At 43.1% G+C, this 25,127-nt stretch overlaps 2 protein-coding genes across 54 annotated transcripts in view; one reads left to right on the forward strand and one right to left on the reverse strand.

The window, feature by feature from the left end:
* The window catches only part of Arfgef1 (ARF guanine nucleotide exchange factor 1), a 94,416-nt gene extending 77,069 nt beyond the window's left edge, over positions 1 to 17,347 (forward strand). For 2 of the 4 annotated variants that reach the window (XR_015619622.1, XR_015619624.1), the window contains exons 30-39: positions 640 to 769; positions 1,294 to 1,429; positions 1,516 to 1,654; positions 3,073 to 3,145; positions 7,242 to 7,374; positions 9,952 to 10,038; positions 12,220 to 12,388; positions 13,225 to 13,363; positions 14,321 to 14,438; positions 15,929 to 17,347. Coding sequence is in view for 1 of the 4 variants with exons in the window: in NM_001277056.1 (NP_001263985.1) it covers positions 640 to 769; positions 1,294 to 1,429; positions 1,516 to 1,654; positions 3,073 to 3,145; positions 7,242 to 7,374; positions 9,899 to 10,038; positions 12,220 to 12,388; positions 13,225 to 13,363; positions 14,321 to 14,438; positions 15,929 to 16,093 (1,342 nt within the window). In the remaining 3 variants the exon portion in view is untranslated. Of the gene's footprint in view, positions 1 to 639; positions 770 to 1,293; positions 1,430 to 1,515; positions 1,655 to 3,072; positions 3,146 to 7,241; positions 7,375 to 9,898; positions 10,039 to 12,219; positions 12,389 to 13,224; positions 13,364 to 14,320; positions 14,439 to 15,928 lie in introns of all 4 variants that reach the window. The other 2 variants (XR_015619623.1, NM_001277056.1) reach the window with 2 other exon arrangements.
* An 827-nt stretch (positions 17,348 to 18,174) lies between these two features.
* The window catches only part of Cspp1 (centrosome and spindle pole associated protein 1), a 114,948-nt gene continuing 107,995 nt past the window's right edge, over positions 18,175 to 25,127 (reverse strand). For 41 of the 50 annotated variants that reach the window (XM_087549613.1, XM_087549600.1, XM_087549601.1 and 38 more), the window contains 4 exons: positions 23,260 to 23,323; positions 22,505 to 22,614; positions 20,453 to 20,591; positions 18,182 to 19,006 (listed from right to left, as the gene is read on the reverse strand). In XM_087549613.1, coding sequence (XP_087405739.1) covers positions 18,795 to 19,006; positions 20,453 to 20,591; positions 22,505 to 22,614; positions 23,260 to 23,323 — 525 coding nt within the window. In that variant the 3' untranslated portion in view covers positions 18,182 to 18,794. Of the gene's footprint in view, positions 19,007 to 19,499; positions 19,625 to 20,452; positions 20,592 to 22,504; positions 22,615 to 23,259; positions 23,324 to 25,127 lie in introns of all 50 variants that reach the window. The other 9 variants (XR_015619787.1, XR_015619781.1, XR_015619786.1 and 6 more) reach the window with 2 other exon arrangements.

Raw genomic sequence — 25,127 nt, forward strand, 5'->3', positions numbered from 1 at the left:
AGTCTACATTTCTTAGCCACTGTATTGCTGTGAAGAGATACCATAACCATGGCAACTCTCAAAAAGGAAAGCACTTTTAACTGTACCTGGCTCAGTGTCAGAGGTTTAGTCCATTATTGTCGTGGTGGGAAACATGGCAGTCGGAGGTGGACAGGTGCTAGAGAAGAGTCAGAGGAACACAGACAGCAGAGGGGGGCACTGAGAGAAGGGGTGGAGGGAAACACTGAGCTTTACTTGAACATATGGAACCCAAAGCCCATGTCCGTGACAGAACCTCCTCCAAGGCCACACCTCCTAAGCCCTGTCAAGTAGTGCCACACTCTGATGACCAAATGAGCCTGTGGAGCCATTTCTACTCAAACCACCACAGGTTCCATTCAAGCTGGACTAGTATGAGTGGGAAAGGACAAAACAAACTGTAGGTCAGAGCTTGTGGGGTTTTTCTTTTCTGAATCGTGTATCTAAAGGAACCTGTAATTTTAGAGCTTAAATTACATTATATTCCATATGCGTTAACAGCCAATGTTAGCTTTAACCAGTGTTAACTTTCTTTTTCTAGTAGCTTTGTAAGCTTTTAACTGTTTTAGGGAGCCGTCTTCTTTACAGTACAGCTTTCCTAACCGTGTTCTGTTATCTTAGGGGCTTAACAGTGATGTTTGAAATAATGAAAACATACGGCCACACTTACGAAAAACACTGGTGGCAGGACTTGTTCAGAATTGTTTTCAGAATCTTTGACAACATGAAGTTGCCAGAACAGCAGACAGAGGTAGGAGAATACCTATAGCACAGAGTTATAGCATTCTCCAGGTTTTCACTCAGTACATGTTAATGTTTGAAATTAAGCACATTAAGCAGGAAAAAATTCCTAAAATCTGTTTCTGCAGGACATGTCAGTATTTTCTTTCATAGCAAGGACACTATCTGGAAATATGACTGAATTTTTATTTTTATCGCTTTTGTTAAACTGTCAGCTTCTCTTCCATATTTTGTTATAATCATAGCTAAGAAACACTAGTAGCTTTCATTAATATTAGATTCTGAAATCTTGCTCAGTAAAGAAATGGAAGTAAAGTGGGTGTAATTTATTAAGACTTATTTTACTGTGGAACACTTAAGCATGTAGCTCAGACTCGGAGGCCGGAGAGCTCATTCTCTCCCTGTCCTAGAGGTCAGCATTAAGGGGAGACCTTTACAGTTATGTTTAGTGTAATTTCAGGGGGAGATTTGAGACTGTCTAATGGTAGACAGCATGACCTTCATTTCATGACCTCTTCCCCCTCCCACCACCAGAAAGCTGAATGGATGACAACAACTTGTAACCATGCCCTTTATGCGATATGCGACGTGTTCACCCAGTATTTAGAAGTCCTCAGTGATGTACTTTTGGATGATATTTTTGCCCAGCTTTACTGGTGTGTACAACAAGGTAGGTGTGAACCAGTTATGTTAACACCAAGTGTGACACATGATGAGTATATGAATATATGAATGAATCGTTCTGTTCTTTTCTAGACAATGAGCAGTTAGCACGATCTGGTACGAACTGCTTAGAAAATGTGGTTATTCTGAATGGTGAGAAGTTTACTCTAGAAATCTGGGATAAAACCTGTAATTGCACCCTGGATATCTTCAAAACCACAATTCCTCATGCGTAAGATATTACATAGATCTATATTTATATCTGTACACTGATGGGGTTTAAAAGTGAGCAATGAGTGAGCTGTAACAACTACATGAAGTTACTTGTAAACCAAAACAGTATGATTATACAAACTTTGGGTCATAATGCGGTGACCCCGCTGGTTTTATAAGATTGTATTTGAACCTATCACACCAGGTGAGAGTTTTGAGTCAGAAGAAGAAAGCCTCCATAGATTTTAATCAGTGAAGAAACCAAGACACACGTTAGCATGGCTTATTCCTAGGATGGGCTGGAGTTCACACCCAGTACGTCCCTGGTGCTCACTCTGACTTGTAAATGGCTTTACTCGCTCTCTGTAATGTTTAAGTCTGTAGGTAGACTCTTTGTAGAAGCATTAAGTGTACCCAGTGCTGATATAAAATGATATGAAAATTGTCAACTATTCTACATTTTTTAATTTTATATCCTTTTTATCCTTTATATGAATTAAATCTGACTTATGTTCTTAGAATACTCTTAAAATTATTAACATTGTAAATAGGAAGTAAGACACAAGAAATGCACTAGAAACGTGCTTTATACTGAAAGATGCACAGTGACTCCTGTGACCAACCTCCAGTTACTCAGTACATTCCACAGTACATTGTTGTGGAGCATGGAAAGCAGCTGCGGCTGAGACATGTCTGTCCGTGTGTGTGACTCTGTCAGAGACAGTATGAATCTTACCTAACAGTTCCTACCCCACCCACCCCGTGAACGCTTATAAGAGGCCACTGGCTACATGCTGTTTGTCACTAGACCTGCGTGTGTTTCAGTCTGTTGAGTCACATGCTCATTATGACCGTAAGTGTCATCCAGTAAGCATGTCCTCGTGGGAAGAAAGGGTCTGTGTCCAACTCCTCCTCAGTGAAGTGGAGCTGTCTTCTGGCATCCGTCTGTCTGCCCAGCTCCCAGAGCTTATGCTCTTCGGAAAGGAGAATTTGATGTTAGAGCATATTTCTGCTGCAAACACCCAACTCAGCTGTGGCAAATTAATTCCTCTTATTTTTCTACATTAAAAAAACAGAATCTAAAGAGTCTTATGAATTTGGATTTTTTTTTTAAAGTTTGAATTCTGTAAAATTTTTTGAAAAGTGGCAGACTTTAACAGCAATCTTGTTTTGGGATGTTATTTAAGATTACTACTTAGAAGAAGTAAGTGTAAAATTCATATACTTCAGAAAGTATAATTTACCATAAAACTACTTCTAACTTATGCTGAACTGTTTTCTGGAAGGACATCTTTTAAATTTTTTTACTGAATGGATTTCAGAAAATTGCTTTTATCAGTAATTTTTTTCACTTTTTAATTCCCATTTAAAATATGCATGTGGCATAACTCCATCCTATGGCCCCCCATGACTAGCTTTTGCTTTGGTGTCCTAAAGGCTTCTGACTTGGCGTCCTACTTCTGGAGAGGCTGCCCCCCCATCTCCATCAGCTATGAGTGAAAAGCAGTTGGTAAGTAAACAGATCATACTTGAAGTTGTCTGCAGAAGAGATTGAACTGTGGGCCTCACTCTCATCTGTCAGGCCCCATTGCTAGACAAAACACCCACGCCTAGGTTCTCACAGCGGTGCAGGCTGCAGAGAGAGCACTCAAATGAGGCTACGCTCTGCTTCTACAGTGGCACTGTATACCCTTAGATGACAGGCAGCAGAGGACAGGAAGAGCCTCCTTAATGCCCTCCAGTCCCATGATAGTAAGCCTCCGCCCTGTCCGTGGGACACTCCCTTGCTATTTATTGTTCATAGAGGGTTAAGTCTGAGCATGGACTTTGTTTCTGAGATTCATACATAGACACTTAACACATGACTCATAAGAATGTTTGGATACAAACATTTCAACTGTGCCAGTAAGACCAACTCTCGATAAAGATGGAGTAAGTTTCTCATTTGAAATTCTCAGATTAAAGTTCCTGATGGGGAATTTTACATTTAACAATTTTATACTGTGTATATACCATAAAGAAGAGGGTACTTAAATTTTCTGTTTTATATAGGATACAAAGGAAAATGATTTTAAGGATTATGAATGCAGATACCAGATTATATAGATTTCACACCAATTTTGTATACTATTAAATCTTTTTTTAACTTTTTGATAAAATTTTACTGTGTAGAAAATAGTTAATGTAATTATAGTGGTTATTATTCTGGGTGTTTGCTACACACCTTTGTTGCCTTTAAATATCAGGGGTTCCCAAATAAAAGACATGGAGACCTTTAGATTTATAAGAAGCCTTAAAGCACCACATCTAGGCAGATGTCAGCCTCTAAAATATCTTGTCTGCCTCCCATGCCCAGATCCCCATAAATGCTTGAGCCTCTTCCATTTGTGTTCGCTTCATCTGCCAAGCCTTCAGGACACATGCTCACAATCCACCACCCCATGGCAGCTGCCTGCCTTTTCCTCCCTCCCTTTCTCAGTTCCTACCTGAGACCCCTCCCCCAGCACGGACACACTGTAGCTCTGCCTACCGCTTCTCTACCTGGCCCAGGCTGTAGACATATTGTTAACCAGTCAAGGGTAACTCGGGGGGGGGGGGGGGGGGAGGTTAACACCACGAAAGCTGGTGCACCTTGGGAATTCACCCATTTTGAGGCAACCAGATTATGGAATGTAGTATGTGACAGCCCCACACTCCCACCCCATATATTGGTTTCTTTACACAGTTATAGAAGTGGAAGCACTTAGCCAGCATTAATTGAAGTATTACTAGTCTTTTACTTAAATATATAGGACATGGGTACTTAGTCATGTCCTTACAAGAAGAATTACTAAACTTAGTCTAATACATACCACCCATTGCACCAGGTCTCACCCTGTGATTGCTGTAATTACTGTACTGTTTTGCTTTGTCACCTCAATTGCCCTTTTTCCTCACTCCCTTGCACACTCTGCTCATATGGTTTTCAGAATTATTTGAAAAAACAACTGCAAATACGTCCCTTAGCCACTGTAAGAGTCTCATGTTTTTATTTCCTTGATGATACCAAAAGGATAACTCAGATCACCACAACCAGATAATTCTTAGGAAGACGACTTTTATCTAATATATAGGCTTTATTCTGATTCTGTTTTTTCCATTTTACCATAATGAACAAAATAAAATAAAATAAAATAAAATAAAATAACTACTCACATTGTTTTTCTAGCCCTTGAAATTTTTAGAAAGGTTTGTTTGTCTGTCTGTTTATGGGACTGTGTTATATGTATTTGCCTATGTGGAGACCAAAGACACTGAGTTACAGATAGTTGTGAGGCACTGTGTGCAGCCTAGGAATCAAGCCCAGGCGCTGCACTTTGGAGCTCCGGGCCATCTCTCCAGCCCCTAGCCCTTGAACTTCAAACCTAGGAGACCACAGGAACAAGATAGTGCCTACTGACCTGTTTGTTTCCCACAGCCTTTAAATTTCTCAAGCAGCTGTTTACAGTTAAAACATAGATTATATACCAACATAGTGTTCTTTTGAGAACTTCAGTTGTCCCATAGTGGACGTACTGGATTCTGTTAGTTACCTCACCACGTGTGATACCTCCTGTGCATGCCAGGAATGGAGGTGCTGTCCTGTGTGCACGCTGCCCCTGCACAGGGTAGAATATGCAATGTGGGTTTGCTTTTGCCCAAGGGAATCTGGGATCCGAGTTGCCTAGCTCCATTCTGTGCTACGTGTCACTTATCCTCTGTGTGAAGTGAGACTTGTCTATAGACAAGTCAGATAGTGCATTTCACCAGATCCCGCAGGCTTGGGTGTGGACGCCTGAGTCGACGTCCCACTCACGTCTCAGCCCTGCAGCCCTGGCTCACCCTTTGTCCTGGCAGCTGCGGCTATGGCTGCTGCCGTCTGTCTTCCCAGTCTGTCTTTGTCTTTCCCTCTTACTACTTAGACCTTGCCAATGTTGTGGGGTTTTCACACTGTTATTCCTAGCTAAAGTATTTCTTGCTGTGCACATAAGAAATATACTTTAAAAATAGGTGTAATACAAGGATTTATGTATAAGGAAGAATGCAGGGCTTAAAATGTCCCCACTTTTTTATACTACCTTGCAACTTCAACTCTAATGCAGTTCTAATTAGTAGATATCCTTCTGTTTGTTTCCTTTACATATACAAGTAATTACTAATATATATACTTACAAGATTTTACATGTAAATATGCTTTAGCATATCTAGACAGTGTCTCCACAGGTGCATGCGCACTCTCACGTGCTCGGCTACAGTGTCGTCCACTTTTAAAGGGGATGTGAAACTAGATGCATTCTGAGGCAACTATCCTTTCTTATATTACTTAATCAGAAAAATTGAGAAAATTCTACTTAGCATTCAAAAATTTCTAACATACAAATAATTTTTCAACCCTTAGTATTATAATCCAGTTTAGGTTTTGCTGTAAGTGTTTCCTTTGTGTTAGTTTTTACTTTAAAATGTTTTTTTTAAGTCATCCTGGTCAAGTAAATACTCTGCTAGACTAAAATACTTTTTTACTTAAAACTTCTTGTGTAATTAAAAAAAAAAGTACGTAGATTGCTGAAACGCATAACAACAGTGATATGGCTCAGGAACGGAGAGTGCTTGATTGCTTTAAGGATTTACATGGGGCTCGGGAGATTCTCAGTGCTTCAGAGCAGCAACTGCTGCTGCAGAGGCCTGAGTTCAAATCCCAGCACCCACATGGCGGCTCACAACCATCTGCAGGGCCAGCTCCAGGGAATGCAGCTCCCCTTTCTGGTCTCTGTTGGAATCTGCACTAATGAACACACACTACGCGCACACACACTCACATAATTAAAAATAAATCTTGAAAATGTTTTCCTACTTAATCCTTTTTAAAATATAAATATATATAAAAGCCCTGTTTCCAAAGCTCATTAAGCAAGGTTTTCCCCTCCATCTGCTGTTACAGCTCAAGTCAGATTACCAAGCCGGTCACCAAATTCCAGTTGGTCACACTCACCTTTCTGGTTCTTGATTTCTTGCATAACAGAGGATACTTTACTGACTACTCCCACAAAGGAAGTCATGTCGATTGCATGAAATCTCCCTCCACTTTAGTGCCTGTGAGTTTACCGTGAGATCTGGAGAGCACCTGTGGGAGACAGTGCCACTTTCTCAGACACTGCTGTGTCACGTTCTCCCCGTAGCTCATAAGAGTCTCAGGCCTGGGCCCACAGAGGCTCGGAAAGGGTGATTTGGTTTTTTGAGACAGGCTTTCTCTGTACACCCCTGGCTGTCCTGGAACTCACTCTGTGGACCAGGCTGGCCTCAAACTCACAGGGATCCCCCTGCCTCTGCCCCCCGTGTGATGGGATTAAAGTCGTGCGCTACCACACCACCCATCCTAGGTTTGGGTTTCACTGTGAAGCCCAAGCTGGTCTCACATTTCAGCAGTCCTTCTGCAGGAACCTCGGCCGTGTCCTAGCCGTATCTAGACAGTTTTAAATACAGCAAGTCTTTTTTATGGATAATGTCTAAATTTTATACTTTTAAAAAACCTAGTATAATAGCATGTTTCTCCTTGTAATGTGCTTATCTTAATGAATTTATCTTGTCAGGATGCAATATCACAGAAATCTGTAGACATACATGATTCTGCTCAACCAAGATCTTCAGATAACAGGCAGCAAGCACCACTTGTTTCTGTTTCTCCTGCGAGTGAAGAAGTTAGCAAAGGGAGACCCACAGCAAGTGAGTTATTTCTCTACATACAGTAAGCTGTGCCGTACGCGTGTAAGGACACTCGGTTACTCTTACAGAAATGGTCTTGACCACTCTTTACTCTTATTCTCTCTACTACCCCAGTGTGGGCGTCTCTGATAGATGTTTCTCTGTTCAAAACCTTCACTAACATCTGCTGTGTCAGTTTTGATCACAGTGCCTTTGGCTAATGTTGAGTTGGACACACGATCTTCCTTCTCTGTCCCATCTACACTTCAATCCATTTTCTGTCTGGAAAGGTGCATATCTCCCTTTACCTGTCTTCCTGGGAACTAAGGAAAGGGCCCATCCCTCTGTCGGCAGGAGCTCCGAGCTCAGAGGGTCAGGCTTTTCTGCACTGCTGCCCACCCTGGGTCTCTGGACCACCTTCAGACTTTCCGTCACTTTTGCCCAAAAATGGGGGCCCTCATTTTCACATTAGTTCAGTTTTGTTTGGTGAAAACAAATGACACAGATGAAAGATGACACCTCCTTAGAAAAGAAAGTGGCTTTAAGCCCTTCATAAAACTTGAGGTTGAGGCCAAGAAGATGGCTCAGCCGGTGAGGGCGCTTGTACCATGCAGGCCTAATGCCCTGACTTTAATACATAGGAACTGCATGGGAAGGAAGAAACTGACTGCTGAAATTGCCATCTGGCCTCCCCTTGCCAGATCACACATGCACACATACACACAGTCAACACAAATAAATAAATAAATGTAGTAAGAAATATTCACAGAACTGATTATTCGTGAATAAGCAACAGAGTTGCATTTAGCACGTTCAGAATGCTGTGCAAATTTTCTTCATCACGGAAAGGAAATCACATATTTAATAAGCAGCCTCTCCTTTTCCCTCATTCTCTAGCCCTTGGCAATCACCATTCTGCTTTCTGTCTGATTAGGGTCTTCAGTAGGTTTACATGGATGACATCGTACAATATGTGACGTTGAGATTCTTCATCAACCCTCTATATATGTGTGTATATCACAGTGTGTTTGTCCACTCAGCTCTGAAAGACAGTGTTTGTGACACTGTGATTATGAATAGTGCTAATAGGAACACTCACGCTCAAGCATTGTTTGAAGACCTGTTTTCAGGTCTTCTGTGAAAGTACCTAGAAGTAGAATTACTGTGTTGTGTACTGTTTCTTCGTAACTTCCAAGCTATCCATGGTAGTTACACCATTTTACATTCCTACTAACAGTCACAGTGCACCCTCATTTGCCAAACTCTGTTACTAGGGATATCCAGGGACCACTGAGAGCTCTCTTAACTAATATCCTGATGAAACCGGTTTTCCTTAAACACCTGCCTACTGCTAAGCCCCTGCTGGGGTCCAGGTGCTACCAAGAGCCTCTGCCCCATGCTCTGGGATGTTTCCGCTAATGCAGTGAAGGGGGAGGGTGCACAGCGGCGGCTGTGACTGCAGCAAAGGATGACACAAGAGACAACCTTGGGACTAGTTGGGGTTGGTTTGTTTGTTTGTTTGTTTGTAACTTGTCTTCAACCATAAGAGCCAAATGCTACATAGAACAATATTTCTAGAAATATACCTGGATGGGAGCGTTTCAAATGTCTCAGTAACTAAATTTAACTTGCAAAAATTGATGCCAGAAAGGACTTTTGTAGTAAATACTTTTTATATGAGAAAGAAACTAGGATATTGTAAATCGGCTACTGCTGGAACCATTGCTCCAAGATTGATTTACAGAGAATTCCTTTTGGGTATCTGTTCCTCATTGGAACCCAGGACCCAGACATGGCCTGGCCACCTGGCCACAGCAGTGCTGCCCAGTGCCCCTAGCAACTGGTGGCTGAATCCTCTCTCTTGGTTTCTGCTTCTGCATCTGCCTAACTATGGCACAGAGGAGGAGATCCTGCTGTGATGTAGTCCACAGACTGGTAGAGTGAGGAGTGACCTTTGTCTCAGCTGCATCGTGGAAGGCTGCATGGGAAACCCCTCTGAAACTGGGGCTTAGTAGCAGTATCCTTAACATACATGCTTATAACTTACTGGTAGATCAGTTGAAAATAAGCATTAGTTTAACCTACAGATATTTATGTGGACCCAGAATGAACCTATTGTATGGCTAAACCACAATATCACATGGTCTGATTAGAATCCTGGCTGTCCCACTTTCTCCTTGGTGTTGATCTGGTTCCTGTTGTTTTCTTATCATTTTCAAACTAAGCAGACTTGTGCATCAGTCGAGGCTGTTTATCTCAGTAATAACCTGCATTGAAAGTATAGCCAATTAGAACACATGCACTGTTCAAGTCACGTAAGATGCTTTCATTTATTTAAGCAATTATTTTCCTAAACATTTTATAGATAACGTTACTATAACAAGGGGTCCTTCTGAACAAAGGCGAGATGTTTTCTTCAGTATGAGATGTGCAGTATGTGGCCTTTGTACATAGTAATGTCTCCTTAGCATTGTAATGTTAGAGAAAGTATAAAGGATTCAAAGTAATGTTTTGTTTGCATGTGCATTGGGGGGTTTCCTCACAGAATTCCCAGAACAAAAATTGTTTGCTGCCCTGTTGATTAAATGTGTTGTGCAGCTGGAACTCATCCAGACCATCGACAACATTGTGTTCTTCCCAGCCACAAGCAAGAAGGAAGATGCAGAAAACTTAGCTGCAGCCCAGGTAAGGAGCTGCGAGGGGAGGAAAGTACCTGAGGTGTCTGGACTTCAGATAACACCTCCACTGGAGATGTCATTTGGAAGGCCTTCTTCACAGCTGCCATTCTGAGCCCTAGATGGTGTCATGAGGCAGAGAGGGAGGTGAGGGAGTGTACTCTGGGGCCTCATGCACTACCAACAAAGCTGCGAGTAGGAAGGAATGCCACAGAAACTAAAGCCGCTCGAAGAGAAGCAAGGTCAGGTCATAGTGGAGGTCAGCTACAGAAAATGTTTTAAGAAGGATGTGACCAGCTACTCTAGACAGGTCACAACATTGCACACAAGAACTGCCCTCTGTTGTTCTTAGGACTGCGTAAAGTTGACATAGAATTCAGTTTAACACCAAGGACAAAACCTATTGTAGTAGGTTTAAGAGCAGAGGACTTAGAGACTGAACTGTCAGCTCTGTCAAGGAGCGCTGCTGTGAGGAGGTCTGAAGACCTGGAGTCATAGCCACAGGAGACTAGGAGGTAGGAGGGAGTTTGCCTCCTTCTGTTTCCCAGGTGGGTGATATGTCCTCCAGAGATTAAAAACCAGGGTGGTCTGCACTCAAAGGCCAAAGGCTGATGACCTTTGGCCTTTAACTTTCTTTTAATGTTCTGTGGGCCAGAAGCTGATTGGCTTCTGGCAATTAACTCCTGCTGATAGCAGCAGGACATTAAGAAAAATACACAGTTACTTGGGCTCTTTACTCCTTAACTCTTCATGAGCCAGAGAGAAGGAAGGAAAAGGGATAGAGAAAAAGTCATGCAAACACACACACACACACACACACACACACTCTCTCTCTCTCTCTCTCTCTCTCTCTCTCTCTCTCTCTGTGCTGGGCCCGACCACCCGCTTCATCAGTTTCACAGTGCACATGCATACATACACATACACCTGCATATACACATATATACTTTTGATGGATGGAGCAGAGTGCCAGCAGCCACATTTTGTTTTTTCTCTCAGCCTTTTTATTTCTTCTTAAACAGAAGTTTTTTATAAAATCACCTCACAGATAAAACAGTTACAAAAGGGGAGTTACAGAAGGATGTCAATAGTAAGTTCAGGCTGGAGAGATGGCTCAGCGGTTAAGAGCACTGACTGCTCTTCCAGAGGTCCTGAGTTCAGTTCCCAGCAACCACATGGTGGCTCACAACCATCTGTAATGGGATCTGGTGCCCTCTTCTGGTGTGTCTGAAAACAGCTACAGTGTACTCACATACAGAAAATAAATAAATCTTTAAAAAAAAAATAATAAGTTCAAAGCAACAGTTTCACAAGGCCTTGCTTTATCATAGTGCACACCTGTGGCCTCATCCTTGAACATGGCCTAGAATAAATGTTTTTCTTTGATCACAAATCTATCCCAAGCCTATTTCTCTTCTTAGTGCAATTTATGAAAGCTCATTTTATTCCTTATTATGTCATCTTTACTTACTGTTTTGTGAGGAGGGGACACATTCTATTTACTCTTGATTCTAACTTTAGTACATCTTTCAGGCAAAACAACTAAAACCATTTCCTTAAATTTTGTTCTTAAAATTATTTGAATCAAATCTGGAATTCTATAAGGTCATTAATTCATCTAAGCAGCATTAATTCATTGAAGTTATCCTCATGTTGATCTGCAGGACATAGGGTGGGCTGGTGCCCGGGAATCATTGGGCTTTGTAATCGTGGCAGGAAAGGTCTGTCAGCAGTGAGAAGCAATCCTGGGGCAGTGTCTCTGGGGCTGAGCCTCACCAGCCATCGCATGCACGCAAAACAGTGGGCCATCTCCAGGCAACGCACTTGTTTGCCATGGCCTTTCCTAGATGGCTTCTGTCTGTTTTCTATGCTAAGATACTGATTTGTTTTGAAAAGTAGTCTTGACTAGGAAGTGGGAGCTGGAGAGATGGCGCAAAGGTTCAGAACACTTGCCCCTCTTGGCAGAAGACCCAGTTTGATGTCTGGCACCCCATCAGGCAGTTCATAGCTTCCTGTGTCTCTGGTTCCAGGGGATGCCTGTGTGGGTACCTGCATACACGTGGTTCATATACAAATAAGCAGGCACAGACATGTATATGTAAATATTAAAGAGAACAGAAGTGGGGAAGCATTGAGGTTTAAGTTTACTAAAACTGGTTAAGTGTATACTGTGGTGGTCTGTTTTCCAAAGAGAGATGCAGTGGACTTCGATGTTCGAGTTGATACTCAAGACCAAGGAATGTACCGCTTTTTAACATCACAACAACTCTTCAAGCTACTGGACTGCTTATTAGAGTCACATAGATTTGCAAAAGCATTTAATTCCAACAATGAACAGAGGACTGCTCTATGGAAAGCAGGTAAGCTGTCCAAGTCTCATACTGTCACTGAGAACACACAGATTTGTGTGATTGTCAAAACTGAGTGAGCGCATTAGGTCTAGTGAAAATAAGGCAGGCAGGTCTGAGAGTTGGAAGTCAGCCAGGGCTACACACAGAGAAACCCTGTCTCAAACTGCTGCCCCCCCCCCAAAAAAAGGAAGAAAAAAACCTAGTTGTCAGTACCTGTTTATAGAAGAGGGTCCTCAGAGCACTGCCAGGAAAGTAAAGGGCTCCTGTCTGCTTGGCATCACCTTCTGTACCCAGTGTAGACCGCCCTGCATTCCTTATTGTCCTCTCCCCTTGTGACCCAACAGAGAGAACAGACTGCACTTGCCTCTCCCCTCCCTTGTTGCTGCCTCGGACTAGGAGACCCTTGCACAGGGCCTGACTTCCCTGCCCTTCCCTGTTCCTGGCCTGCGTTCTGGAGCTCTGCTGTGGCACAGTATTGCAGCAGCTGTTTGCCTGCAAGGCCCAGGTGTCACTCTGTAGGAGTGCTCTGCTTTCCCAAGGCCTATCGCTGTGACTGTCACCCTCCCAAATGCTGTGACTCTTAACACACATCTTCCTATTTTGCTGATCCCAACCATAAAACTATCTCATTGCTACTTAACTAATTTTGCAACTGCTATGAATCATAGTATAAATACCTCACATGCAACCACAAAGGGTTCATGACCCACAGGTTGAGAACCACAGGCCCATACTGGTATTGTAAACAGCCAGTGCTAACAGCTGAACACAGGCAGAATATACCTGCCAGGGGTCTGTTTGGCCTGTTGATAAGGTCTAACCCCAGAAACGTCCCCTTTCTGCAGGCTTCAAAGGCAAGTCCAAGCCCAATCTCCTAAAACAAGAGACAAGCAGCCTGGCGTGTGGACTGCGCATCCTCTTCCGGATGTACACAGACGAGAGCAGAGTCAGCGCCTGGGAGGAGGTCCAGCAGAGGCTTTTAAAGTAAGTAAGGCTCTCTCTCTCGGGGTGGGGGTGGGGGACTGTGGGACAGGATGAGGAGGACATAGCAGCAGAGGCTAGGGGCTAGACCTGTGGGACCTGGGAGCCCCACCTCATAGATCAGGATGAAAATCAAGTCAGCCTTATGCAGTGTTCAGTCCCCTGCATACTTGGCACCTCACCTGCGGTCCAGGCTGTGAACGCCCGCATTCGCTCAGCCGGGTGTCTGGAACTAGAGCAGCACCTACGGCTAGCAGAGGTAAATGCTGTTGTGTCTGCCTGACAACTGAGCGGGTCAGGGCTAACACAGGACAAAGGGAAGCCTTTAACATTCGCAAACTTGGTGATAGTTCTTGAGTCTTTTCAATGCCATACAATAGGCTTTTCTTACAAAGCAGTTGGGAATGACAGGTTGCCTTACAAGCCGGCATTTTATTATTTTTATTACAAAAAGTATTTGGAATTTTGATCAATTGGATGTGTTTAATTTTGTTTTACCTCATGATAACTAAATTTAGTTTGGTGAGACTGAATTATCATTTAGGAAGAAAACTGCTGGTGCATTGTTAGTTTCTGTCTGAGAACAGTGGTTCACTTCATCTCAGAAATCACTGTTCCAATCGCCTATTGTAGGATCTAAACCAATCAGGTGCAGAGAAACCGCGTCTCCTATCAGTGAAGGGAAACACCACCAATTTCAAGCCAAGTCTCCGTATCAGGCCTGCACACCTGCTCTCACAGGGACTCCATCTAAGTAAAACTTAAAGAGTGGAGGTGTACGTTTTCTAAAGAGTTTCAGTAGATTCCCTCAGTGTTTCTTCCTAGTTTGAAAACCGTGTGTTATTGCTCCAGTTCATATAAACAAGTTGGATCTAAGCAGTAGCTGCCACTCCCTCCCTGTCTTCAGGGTTGAGTGCACACCATGGATTCAGTGTGTAAGGGCAGCCTTCTCTTTTACAGCGTCTGCAGTGAGGCACTGAGTTACTTCCTCACTCTAACATCTGAAAGTCACCGGGAAGCCTGGACCAACTTACTGTTACTGTTCCTCACTAAAGTCCTCAAGATCAGTGACAACAGGGTGAGTAGGTTTCTGTCCATCCTGTCGCTTGTAGTCAGGGCAGAGAGAGTCACTCAGAGGCTAGGCCCTAGGACTCTAAACCTAGGCTTTGCAAACTCTTACTAAGCTTTGTTTTCTAATCAGCAACTCAGAGGAGGAATCTGATTGGACCTTTGATAAGCACTTCAACACTGAAACCCTCGTTATGACCCCTAGAGTAATAAATTCCCCCAACTGAAAGCACTTATCCAGCCCACACAGTGTGACCTGGCTCTGGAGCCTCTGCCCCATGGTCTTGGGCCTGAGCTCCAGGCTGCATGCAGCCTCTAATATATTTAGTAGCTCCAAGTGACTACAGCCTCTAGTGAACAACTTAGGCCAATAGATATAAAGGCAAAAATTATATGTAAATGTATAGATACATATATTTATGTATAAATCAATATATTTCTTTTCCAACTGTACATTTTTAAGTAATTTACAGATAAGTAATTTACAGTAATTTTTTTAAAAGTAATTTACAGACAAGTTGCTATGGGCCCTACATTTCAAATGCCCAGTTGGGTGGTCTGACACTTGAAGCTTTAGACTAGCATATGAGCGCCTTTGGGGCCAGACAGTGCCACTCGGTGCAGTCAGCGTTCTTCGCTCTTGTCTGTTCTCCGGCCATAGTGGGTCATGCTGCAGCTCCCTCTGTGTCCGCTGCAATGTGGGAGAGCATGAAGGGGAGAGCAGAGCAGCTCGGAGATGAAGGGGTTAAAGCACGGCAGAGCCCCAGGATCTATCACTGGTCTAGAAAGTGGAAGGTCATGTTGCAGCTGCCTTTAGTCAGGGTTCTAGAAAAACAGACTCAGAGACTAACCGACTGTGCATGCCTGTCTGCGTGTGTGCGTGTGCATGCGTGCGTGCATGCGATAACTAGACTGGGTTACAGGCTATGGCTCAAATAGTCCAACAGTGTCTCTCTTGCCCACAGAAAGGCATATGGGCAGCTACTAGGTGTGGCCCAGATTTAGGGGTGATTCTTCTCACTTCAGATGATCCAACCATTTTGAAATGCCTCATGGGTATGCACTCATGACCTGCCTCTCTGCAGTCAGGTTGCTTGAGTTTTACCCAGGTGAGACCATCAGCCATCACACAGTGCGAGTTGAATCTTCCCTTGAAACCTAAATGTTGTATTCAGTCAGAAGTTGCAGTTTCAGTGTTACATTATAAAACAACTCTTCCTATTTTGCTCTATGCAGGAAAAGCATGCTAATTTATTAGATCTTGTCAGACATGGAATTGAAGATGTTTTTAAAACAGTGATGAAGAACCAAGTGGCCTGGGTTTGTGCTAGATACTTTTTAACTCTTAGGTTTTCAGTTGTATGATCCACATCCTTACCACTTGGGCAGACCTGCCTCTCTGCAGTCAGGGCACACGCAGCAGCCACTCTTACTTTACTTTGAGGTTGGTTTCTGTGGCGTGTACAGAAGCAGTACTAACAAGGACACTTCTCTCCCCAGTTTAAAGCTCACGCATCATTCTACTACCCTCTGTTATGTGAAATTATGCAATTTGACTTGATTCCTGAACTTCGTGCTGTTCTTAGAAGATTTTTCCTGCGAATTGGAATAGTATTTCAGATATCACAACCACCTGAACAGGAACTTGGGATAAACAAGCAATGATGAGAACCGAATGTTTTTCTGTTGGTGTTTACAGTCCTCTGCTCCGTGAGAGGCCCCTGGAGCAGAGGTCTCCTACCTGAAAACTGTTTCTCTGAAGTACAGTGTCTGAGAGTTACTGATAAGATGCTTATACCGGTAGCTCAAGGTCGGAACACTCCATCAGTCACTTTAGTGACCCAGTGGCTGCTGTCTGCTGTTGGGCTCATGTTGAGCAGAAAGGCTGTTCAGACAGCATCAGCCTACCTTCGGGTCCTACCCTGTCCTCTGAGCAGGGTGAGCCCATACTTTGGCAGGTACGGAAATGAAACTTACCCAAAGAAGTATAGATGTAAAGACTGAACTTCTGCAAGAAGTACAACTCAGGAGAGCTGTATTTTGAAGGATAAAATGTTTATAATTGGGGGGAAGGGAGAAAAAAATTATTGCTCATGGTAAAAGATATTTAGCGACTATGGTGTTCTTACTCTGAAGATTTTTGCACACTCAGGCTATCTGAGATACTGGTAATCATCATCTTTCTGTGAAAATGTACAGAGATGCAGGTCTGTAATATAAAAATCTTAAACATATTGTTCTTCCTGCACTGTTTTATTTCTTTATTTTCTTATCTACTTGCTAAATACCCATAATATTTTGTCAAATGCACTAAAACATTTGGGTTGAACTTTTAGTCTTTGGGGGAGTGGTGGTCATTTTGAGGACTTAGTATATGCCCTGAATCTGTTGTGGCCAATGTTTGTCAAGATCACAACAGAAGGGGGAGCCACCAAGGTAGAAAACATCCCTGCTGACAAGAACTACCTGTAACATACTCTCTTAGGGCTTTTAACGATGAGCCATTGAAATAGATGACCTTTCACGACTGAAACTTGAATCACTGCGAATGAATCTAGGTTGCTGTCACTTTTTCTTTTGGGTGGCGGGGCTTGATGTAGATTTTATTCTATGTACAGAATTTAATGTTGAATATATTAAAATAACCAATCTGGCATGGTTTGGGGCGGTTAGATTTACTGGAAATGCATTCATACTGTGAATTGTGCTCTGATGGTTAACGAAAAGCTTGTCAAGCATTCCATGTTGACGGTGGGGTAAAGAGGTTCCAGGTGGATGTGTATATGGTACAGTTGTAAAGTTTTCTATGTAACATTCTGTACAACTTTCTGTACAATATGGATTCTCATCTGGCATATCTAATCAGGTTATAGGTCAATAAAGTTTTTGAATTATTTCATCAGTGCAGTGTAACCCACAGCCCTGTTTTCATTGTTTTTTTTTTTGTTTTTGTTTTTGTTTTGTTTTTTAATTGAAGGTCAAACCATTGAAAAGGATGGGGGTTGGGTTTTGGTACAAAGACAATTCTTTCCGGTCTCTACATTGGATTCTTCACCTTCCTGTCTTACTCGATGATAATGCTATTTTTTGAGACTGAAAAAATGCTCCCCTGCCTTTATGGTGGTTTATACCGTGGCGTTTTGTGAATCAGTCACGCATGTATCCAGTGACACATATCATTAGAAATCACAACTGTAGTGGTTAATTTCAAAACAGGAAATAGGATCTCTTTATGATAAGACCTAGCTTCAGTCAAACCAGGCTAAATATTAGAACGAACTTGCTTCAGTGTTTTCCGGTCTAAGCCATCTCCTCTCATGACCGACAGTTGGTTGTTGCATGCTGTAGCATACGTCCTCCAATGAGGACACAGTTGTTATTTTCAAATGTTAACAGAAGAAAACTTATTAGCAGGGCAAATTTTAACATAAAAATTATATATAGCCAAAAAAGAAGAAAGAATACCAGAAATGTCTTCTTTTGGTAAACTCTGATGTCAACATCAGCCTTTGGTTGTATCCCTGGAAACACCAGAGAGGCAGCGGGCGGTTGTCCTCAGCTGCCATCTTGGAACACACTGAAGACCCTAACCCAAGTGAGAATCATGTTCTACGAAGTGTCATTTACTTATCAGAAAAATGCACGCAGCCAAGGGTCTCAGGTGGTGGGATAGACGACCACTGCCTCTATCCTCCCTGGATGGACCATTAGAAACTGCACCTGCACTTTGAGTAAAGAAACTGACATTGGCAGTTAATAAAAATAGAACTTTATTTGTGTCAAGAAATAGTGAAATGAGATAAATTAATAACTGAGTGAGTGTGTGCTTCTATCAGCATAAGAATGAAATGGAGACAGAACAACGTAACATGTATTGTGGCTCACGATGGTCTCGAACCCTTCGCTCCCATGGGAAATGTCCTGCAGACGAGAGTGCTCAGCAGCTTGGCCTGGACCCTGCCGTACCCGGCAGCCGGCACAGTGAGCTACAGCAGGTCTTCACCAGGACTTGTCTCACCACAGCGCTGACAGTGGAGGATGCTGGGACAGTGTACTGTCTCACTTTAATTCACCACCTCTTATGGCAAGCTCATTTTAATGCACATGTGGTAGCTCAATCAAGAGTTCATTACCACCCATAGCTAAATTGCAAAAATAATTCTATACATTGTATTAAAAATCAAGAATCAGGGCTTTTATGTACATTATATATAAAATATATCACGGGAAAAGTCACTTGCTATATAGATAGAACATAAATAACTAATATTAAAGTATAGGGCCACAAGTAAGACACAGTATTCAAGATACGACTGAACGTTCCTTCCACTGTAAAAGGCACTGCTGGATCCAGAGAGGGTTTATTTTAAGCATGTGCAGCAGATAGTCCCTGCCAAGGAAAAGTGCCTGGTTTCCCAGGAACCTGCTGCTGTCCCTCATTCAGCTGCTCTGCCATGAACCGTTTCAGAGTTTCGGAAGTGCCAGGGCGGAGCCAGGGCTCAGTTGCCACAGAGTTGCGTCCATCATCACCCAAGTGTCTCATGATGTCGTCAGGATCAACCAGTGAACCCTCATCATCTACAGAAGGCAAAAGAGACAAGTCAGGTAGCAGGTAACATACATAGGGTACCTGTAGGCCAGCCCGTTACAGCTCTGCATCTTTTCACAGAACTAGAAGCCTTTCTCCCAACTAACTTTACCCCTGTAGGACTAGGAAAGCCTGCTAAAGAGGGACCACAATGGGGGTGGAGAGAAATAAACTGACTCCACGGCACCCACCATGGAGGATCTACCAAACATTAAAAGTTGACTAGAAATAGACTATCTTATTTTGTGTCTGTTACTATAAGGAAAAACAATGGAATGACACAAGAGTTACACAAGACTTAAATTTAGCACTCACTGATAGGTACATTGAAAGTCATTCTGAGGAAATTACTGGCATACTGCCCTAATCTAAGATGGCCCATTCACAGGTAGGTGACTTATTCATTAATCACATTGGATCTTACTCAAATTCTATACATCTGTATTTGACTTAAGTATAAAGTAGGAAAATCTGTCTTCCTACCCTGTGATGTCAATTTGATTTTCTAAAAAAAAGGTATTACATCTCTTGGTCTGGATTGGCTTGCAAAGGAGTATGATGTGCAACCAGTTTAATGAGCAGTCAATCCACATCGTACCAAAAAGCGCCTGTTTGAAAGGACAGTATTAGAACAAAAATAGTTTAGACATTGAAAACCTGAAAAAAACCTTAGTTTTTCTATCTTCTCTCAAATATATCCTTCTTAGGTGCTAGTTCAAGTCTACTGTTCTAAAACAAAGAGAGGGCAATTCTAGGTGTACATGAAGGGAAATGCCTTTTAAGACATCTCATTATGATAGAAAATGGAACATACTATTCCCTTCATTTATTGTGTTTCCATATTTGATTAAAAAATATTTACTATCAGAATACACTAATCCTGAACTGGAAAAATGAGTTCAGTTTAAAAGCAACATTATTAACATTAAACATATTTATGTTTAAGAAAAAGTTGCAACAACAAAAATACTTCAGTGCAGCTCTTCTGTAAACAGGTAACTCCACTACAACAGCTCTGGCCCATGACCCCAGGGACTTAAAGAAAAAAAAAGGAAGAGGGGAGGGTGTGGCTTGGGCTGGCAGGAGAGGTCTGCAGCTGCCCGGTGCTTCATGACAAGTTTCATCCAAGACCACTCATCATGAGAAGATCGGCTTGCTGGCTTAGAATATTAACGGAAAAACTGCATCCTTCCTTCATAATACAAAAAGCAAAATAAAGGTAAAATTTTTCTTTAAAGGATATATTACTTAAAATCACATAAGAGCATTTTTCCCTGCTGAAAACAGCCTGGACATATGTCATACACAGACCTCCTGCAAGTGCGTGGACTGCACTCTGAAGAACACCTAGTAAGAAGATGCTGCAGAATGAAGCCCAGGCCCTGGATCTGCGCGCTAGTCGTGCACAGCCGGCGAGCATGTCATCTGTGAGGTACCTGTGTGAGTGGGTTTCTTCTGATGCTCAGTCAGTCTTCTCAGTCTCTCCTCATTTCTCATTCTAACCTGATCGACATTTACACTGGAGGTAGAGTTTAAAGAGAGACCATCTTGCGGTGTGTGGAGCCGACTACTCTCCTACAGTTAAGAGAGAGAATTTAGAAACACTCCAACAGTCAGTCAACATGGGGTTACACCAGATGAACACACACTGAAGAACAATCCCAGAGCATATAGATATGTCTCCTGTCTTTGCAGACCCAGGTGGCTTTGTCATGGCTAAGAGGTAGCATTGCGATGGAACAAATAAATGCTGGCATAAGGTTCAGGAAACGGCACAGAAGGCAAACACAGAGTAGCTAGCAACTGAGGCTCTACGTGTGTGTGTGTGTGTGTGTGTGTGTGTGTGTGTGTGTGTGTGTGTGTGTGTCAGGGCAGATGCACAAAGCAACAAAGCAACAGTAGAGAAAAGAATCCAGAAACTAGTCCTGGTGTTTAAATAAAGACCAAACTGTCAACAGGGAGAATAAATTGTTTTTTCAATGAACCATGCTAGAGAACCCGTTTCTGTATCCTAAACAAGGAGTTCAGATCTCATATATCAAACTATATGCAAAAACTAACTCAAGTATATCACAAACACATGTTTAATTTATATTAAACTCCCCATAATAACAAATTAGAAAAGTGGCAATTTGGACCTCCTTAAAAATTAAAGCTTCTATGCTTTAAAATCTATCAAGCTAAAAGGACAATCTTTTTTTTTGGGGGGGGGGGTTCTTTTTTTCGGAGCTGGGGACCAAACCCAGGGCCTTGCGCTTCCTAGGCAAGCGCTCTACCACTGAGCTAAATCCCCAACCCCGGACAATCTTTTTAATAGAAAATATTTGCAGATCTAACATCTGACAGAATGTGTAAATAAGTCTTAATTAAGCTTCGCCAGTGAAAATACAACACACGGTTTAAGGAAGGACAAAGGTTTGAACTGATGTTATCTCCAAAGGAGACCCACAGCTGGCTAGGAAGAAAGCCGTGGCATGTTCTAGGACATGGTCGTGGATGACAACCACCACTGGCATGTGGAGAAGTGGGAAATTCATAGTGGGTAAAGTTGAAATGGTATAAAATGGTGAACGTGTTTTAGAAAACAGCCAAAAATCTTTCAAAATGTTAAATTCATACAGTGAGTAAACAAGCCAATAATTCTGTTAGGTACAGACTCAAGAGAAATGGGTAAAGCAAAGCAAAAGCCCCCAGGAAACCTGTACCTGACGCTAACGGCCATCTTAGTTGTAACACAAAGGAGGTGAGAGTCCTAAGTTGTTGAATGAATGAGCAAACTGTAACACCTACATAGAATAGAAAGGACTGAGGTCCTGACATGCTCTAAGGTGGATGGCCCTGGACAAAGAACATGAAGCTAGCTGTTTAAATGAAACATGCAGAAAAGACACCCACAGACCCAAGCAGACAGATGATTCTGGACAGCAGGATTCTGCAGCCTGATGCTGCCGGCCAGGTGACCAACCACACTGGTCAGTACCTGTTTAGAAGCCCCTGAGCTGCCCACAGGTGTCTACCTGAAGAGGAAGGGCCCCAGCAGAACCTGCTCTGTGGAAGGCTCAGAGCCTTTTCCTGAGTACACTGCGAGTCTATGGAGCACGACACGGCTCTGACCTAGTGACCTCGGGTCATTCACTGGACCAAATGGAGGTGCTACCGTATCATGTTATTACAGGGCATAGAAGGCTTTTGATAAATGCTAACCGTCGCTTTTTCTGGCTTCTCTAAAGCCTGTATACTACTATATAGGGAGTGAGATAACAAATGAGGCCATTTAACATTTACAGGACAGGCTGTCCATGCCATTGACAGAGCTACATATGCCACCATAAGAGCTACAATGTCCAAAATAGCTGACAGCAGAACCTAGATTTAGGCCACACCCACTTGGTTTTCAAAGCAAGCCTCCTCCTGGTGTGTTTTCTTAAACTGGACCACATACATTGAAGCCAAACTCTCGATCTAATAAACTGAGAAGCTATACATACAAACTCTAGTCCTTTTAACTTGTTCCTCCTGCGTTCCCTTGCAGAGGGCAACTGTGACGGTGGAGGGAAGGCGTCCTCTTCAGTGATAGGATACGTCTCACCGTAAGCACCTAGACAGGCCACACAAAGGATGTGCCAGTTTTACCACAGCTTAAAGTTCAGTGGTTTCTTCAGTGACTGACAGTTGTACAATCATTACCATCTAGAACTGCGATACCCCAAATAGCTCCCGTAGGATCACCGGCAACTGCGGTGCAGGCCCAGTTCAACACTCCACATGGATGGAGCTACAAGAGCACCATGTGTCGCTCTCGGCATGTGTCAGGTTCATGGGTCATGTCAGTGCCGAATCATAATTCATCACACTTTGCATCTGCCCTTGCTGTTGGCGACTACTGCTAGCTGGTGGCACTGGAATGATGCCTCTTGAATATTCGGGTATCCCTGTGTGGGCATGATTTTTTTGGTACAGAAACTAGGAATTTATTGCCAGTGTTATGGTGACTGCCCAACATTTTGTATGGCTACCACAATACTTTCAAAAGTGGCTAAACCAGCCTGATTCAGCCCTAATTCCAGAACTCAATAGGCAGGCGGATCAAGGGTTGAGGTCCTGGGCCATAGTAAGTTCTAGTTCAGCTTGGGCTACAAAGTAACATTCTATCTTAAAGATCTAAAATAGATGTACATATGGCTTAAAATAGACATACATATAGCTTAAAAATTAACATAACTGGCAAATTAGATATACTCACCAATAAAAGCACTATCAGATTCTAATAATGAATTTTTCAAAAAATCATTAGTGTCATCTCTGGGCTAAAATAAAAAACAACAAACAACTGTATGTTAATCGCTGTATTTTTAGTCTGGAGTAGAAAGATAAATCAGACTAACAGACAGCATAGGGTTCCACTCTAATCCCACCAACCAACCAACCAAGAAGATGGCAGGCAGGGCTGGCCCTCCCCAACACATCCCAGTATCCAGCTAACCTCACCAAGACACAAACAGGAAAAAGGCCTGCTTTCCCCTGACAGGGTGGGCACACTTTACTCCTAACTTCCTCACTGCCCCCTTAGGCGGATAAAGGGACCATCAGGTTGCTAATGAACAAGCCTGAGGCAGTGAATGGGCCGCTGAGCACTCTTTAAAGCACCAATGAGTCTCTGCTAAGACTGGGGTAGGAAGTCACCTTCTGACCGTAGGCAGGTTACAGTCCAGGGAAGGAAGGAACCAGTGGTACCACACACATGCTGGCCCTGAGCACAGCAACCTCCACAGCAACAGTTACAGCAGGCCACACTGTAGGGGACTACAGCACTGTCTTACTGCAAGGACTTCCTGGGGCGGGGGCGAGGGTGGGGGACGACTCAAATTTACATTTGTATAAAAACCACGCTATGTGTTAGGAGGAGCCCGCAGCTCCGTGTGATTTCTGCACTTTGCTCCAACACTAGCAATAAATTAAGGCAATGAATCGTCTCGCCCCCATTGACACTTTTTTGGGCACTGCGTTCTTTCATGTGTTGAATCTCTAGCTCCTCTTTTGAGTACTGTTGATTCTACCTCCATTCTACCCAAATAGTAACAGTCACAGCAACTGAGCCCACTGTCATGAGCCTGCTAAACATTACTTAACTTCTTCTACGTTATATACTTCCCATAACTGGAGGGTGACCAGCGCCCACCTAGTCTTCTTAATGACAACTCGCTCACCCTACGTGCTTTTCTGTGTAATTCAGTTTCGAGGAAAGGCAGGTAGCTTTTTCTTTTTTAAGTCATGATAAGCTCATGGTTTATCTTGAGTCTCTCAGCCAAAGAGGATGTTAGGAATCCAGATTTTTAACCAAAATCCCAGATAGTAAACTTCATGATCTTTTGCATGGGGTAAGGGAGCCATCACCCAAGGAAACATCTACCAAACTGCAGCCTTCCCAAAGAGGCAGCACACACTGCAGGGCAGCTCGGTCTGGAGCCCATGGGCCCAGAGCTGGGCCTGGGGTTGGATGTAAGACTGTGGGCAAGAATAGTAATTTAGCAATGAGTATCTTTTAAAATTTAGCAAAACATGGGAGATTAGAGAAACGAACAGCAACATTACTCGGTGGGAGCCCCGAGCAAACAAACACAGAGCAGGCCGAGCTTTATCGGGGAAAGGCTAGCAAGATCCTAAGAATCTCCAGCGCCCTGTGTGTCTCCTGGACTCCGGCCTACGTGCTCACCAGTTCAGCTGTGGAATATGCAATTCAAAATGCTGTGTCAAATAACTTCCTGTCTCCCCAACCCCCAAGTTTTTCTTGCTTTTCCACCTCTCAACCCCAGATCTATCAGCTTACTAAAGTAAATCTACCCATTTTACAGTACTTTTGCTGTCTCACCTCAACCTACACACACTCGGATAGCTGTCTAGATTCTCACAACAATCCACCCTGCATTCAACACACGGAAGTGACCACACAAACTGAGAATCACAGTGTCACTCCTCCACTCCCAGGCACAGTGTGGATGCCATCTGTCCCCTGTGGATGCCCTGACCCCTCATGTCCTCTGTGTGTTGTCATGGTTTCCATGGTTACCTTCCCACCGCTGTTGGGTTATAAACAGCAAGTCCCCTCCCAGC

This window comes from Rattus norvegicus, chromosome 5 (assembly GCF_021556685.1).
Source record: "Rattus norvegicus strain SHRSP/BbbUtx chromosome 5, alternate assembly SHRSP_T2T, whole genome shotgun sequence".
Classification (NCBI taxonomy): domain Eukaryota; kingdom Metazoa; phylum Chordata; class Mammalia; order Rodentia; family Muridae; genus Rattus; species Rattus norvegicus.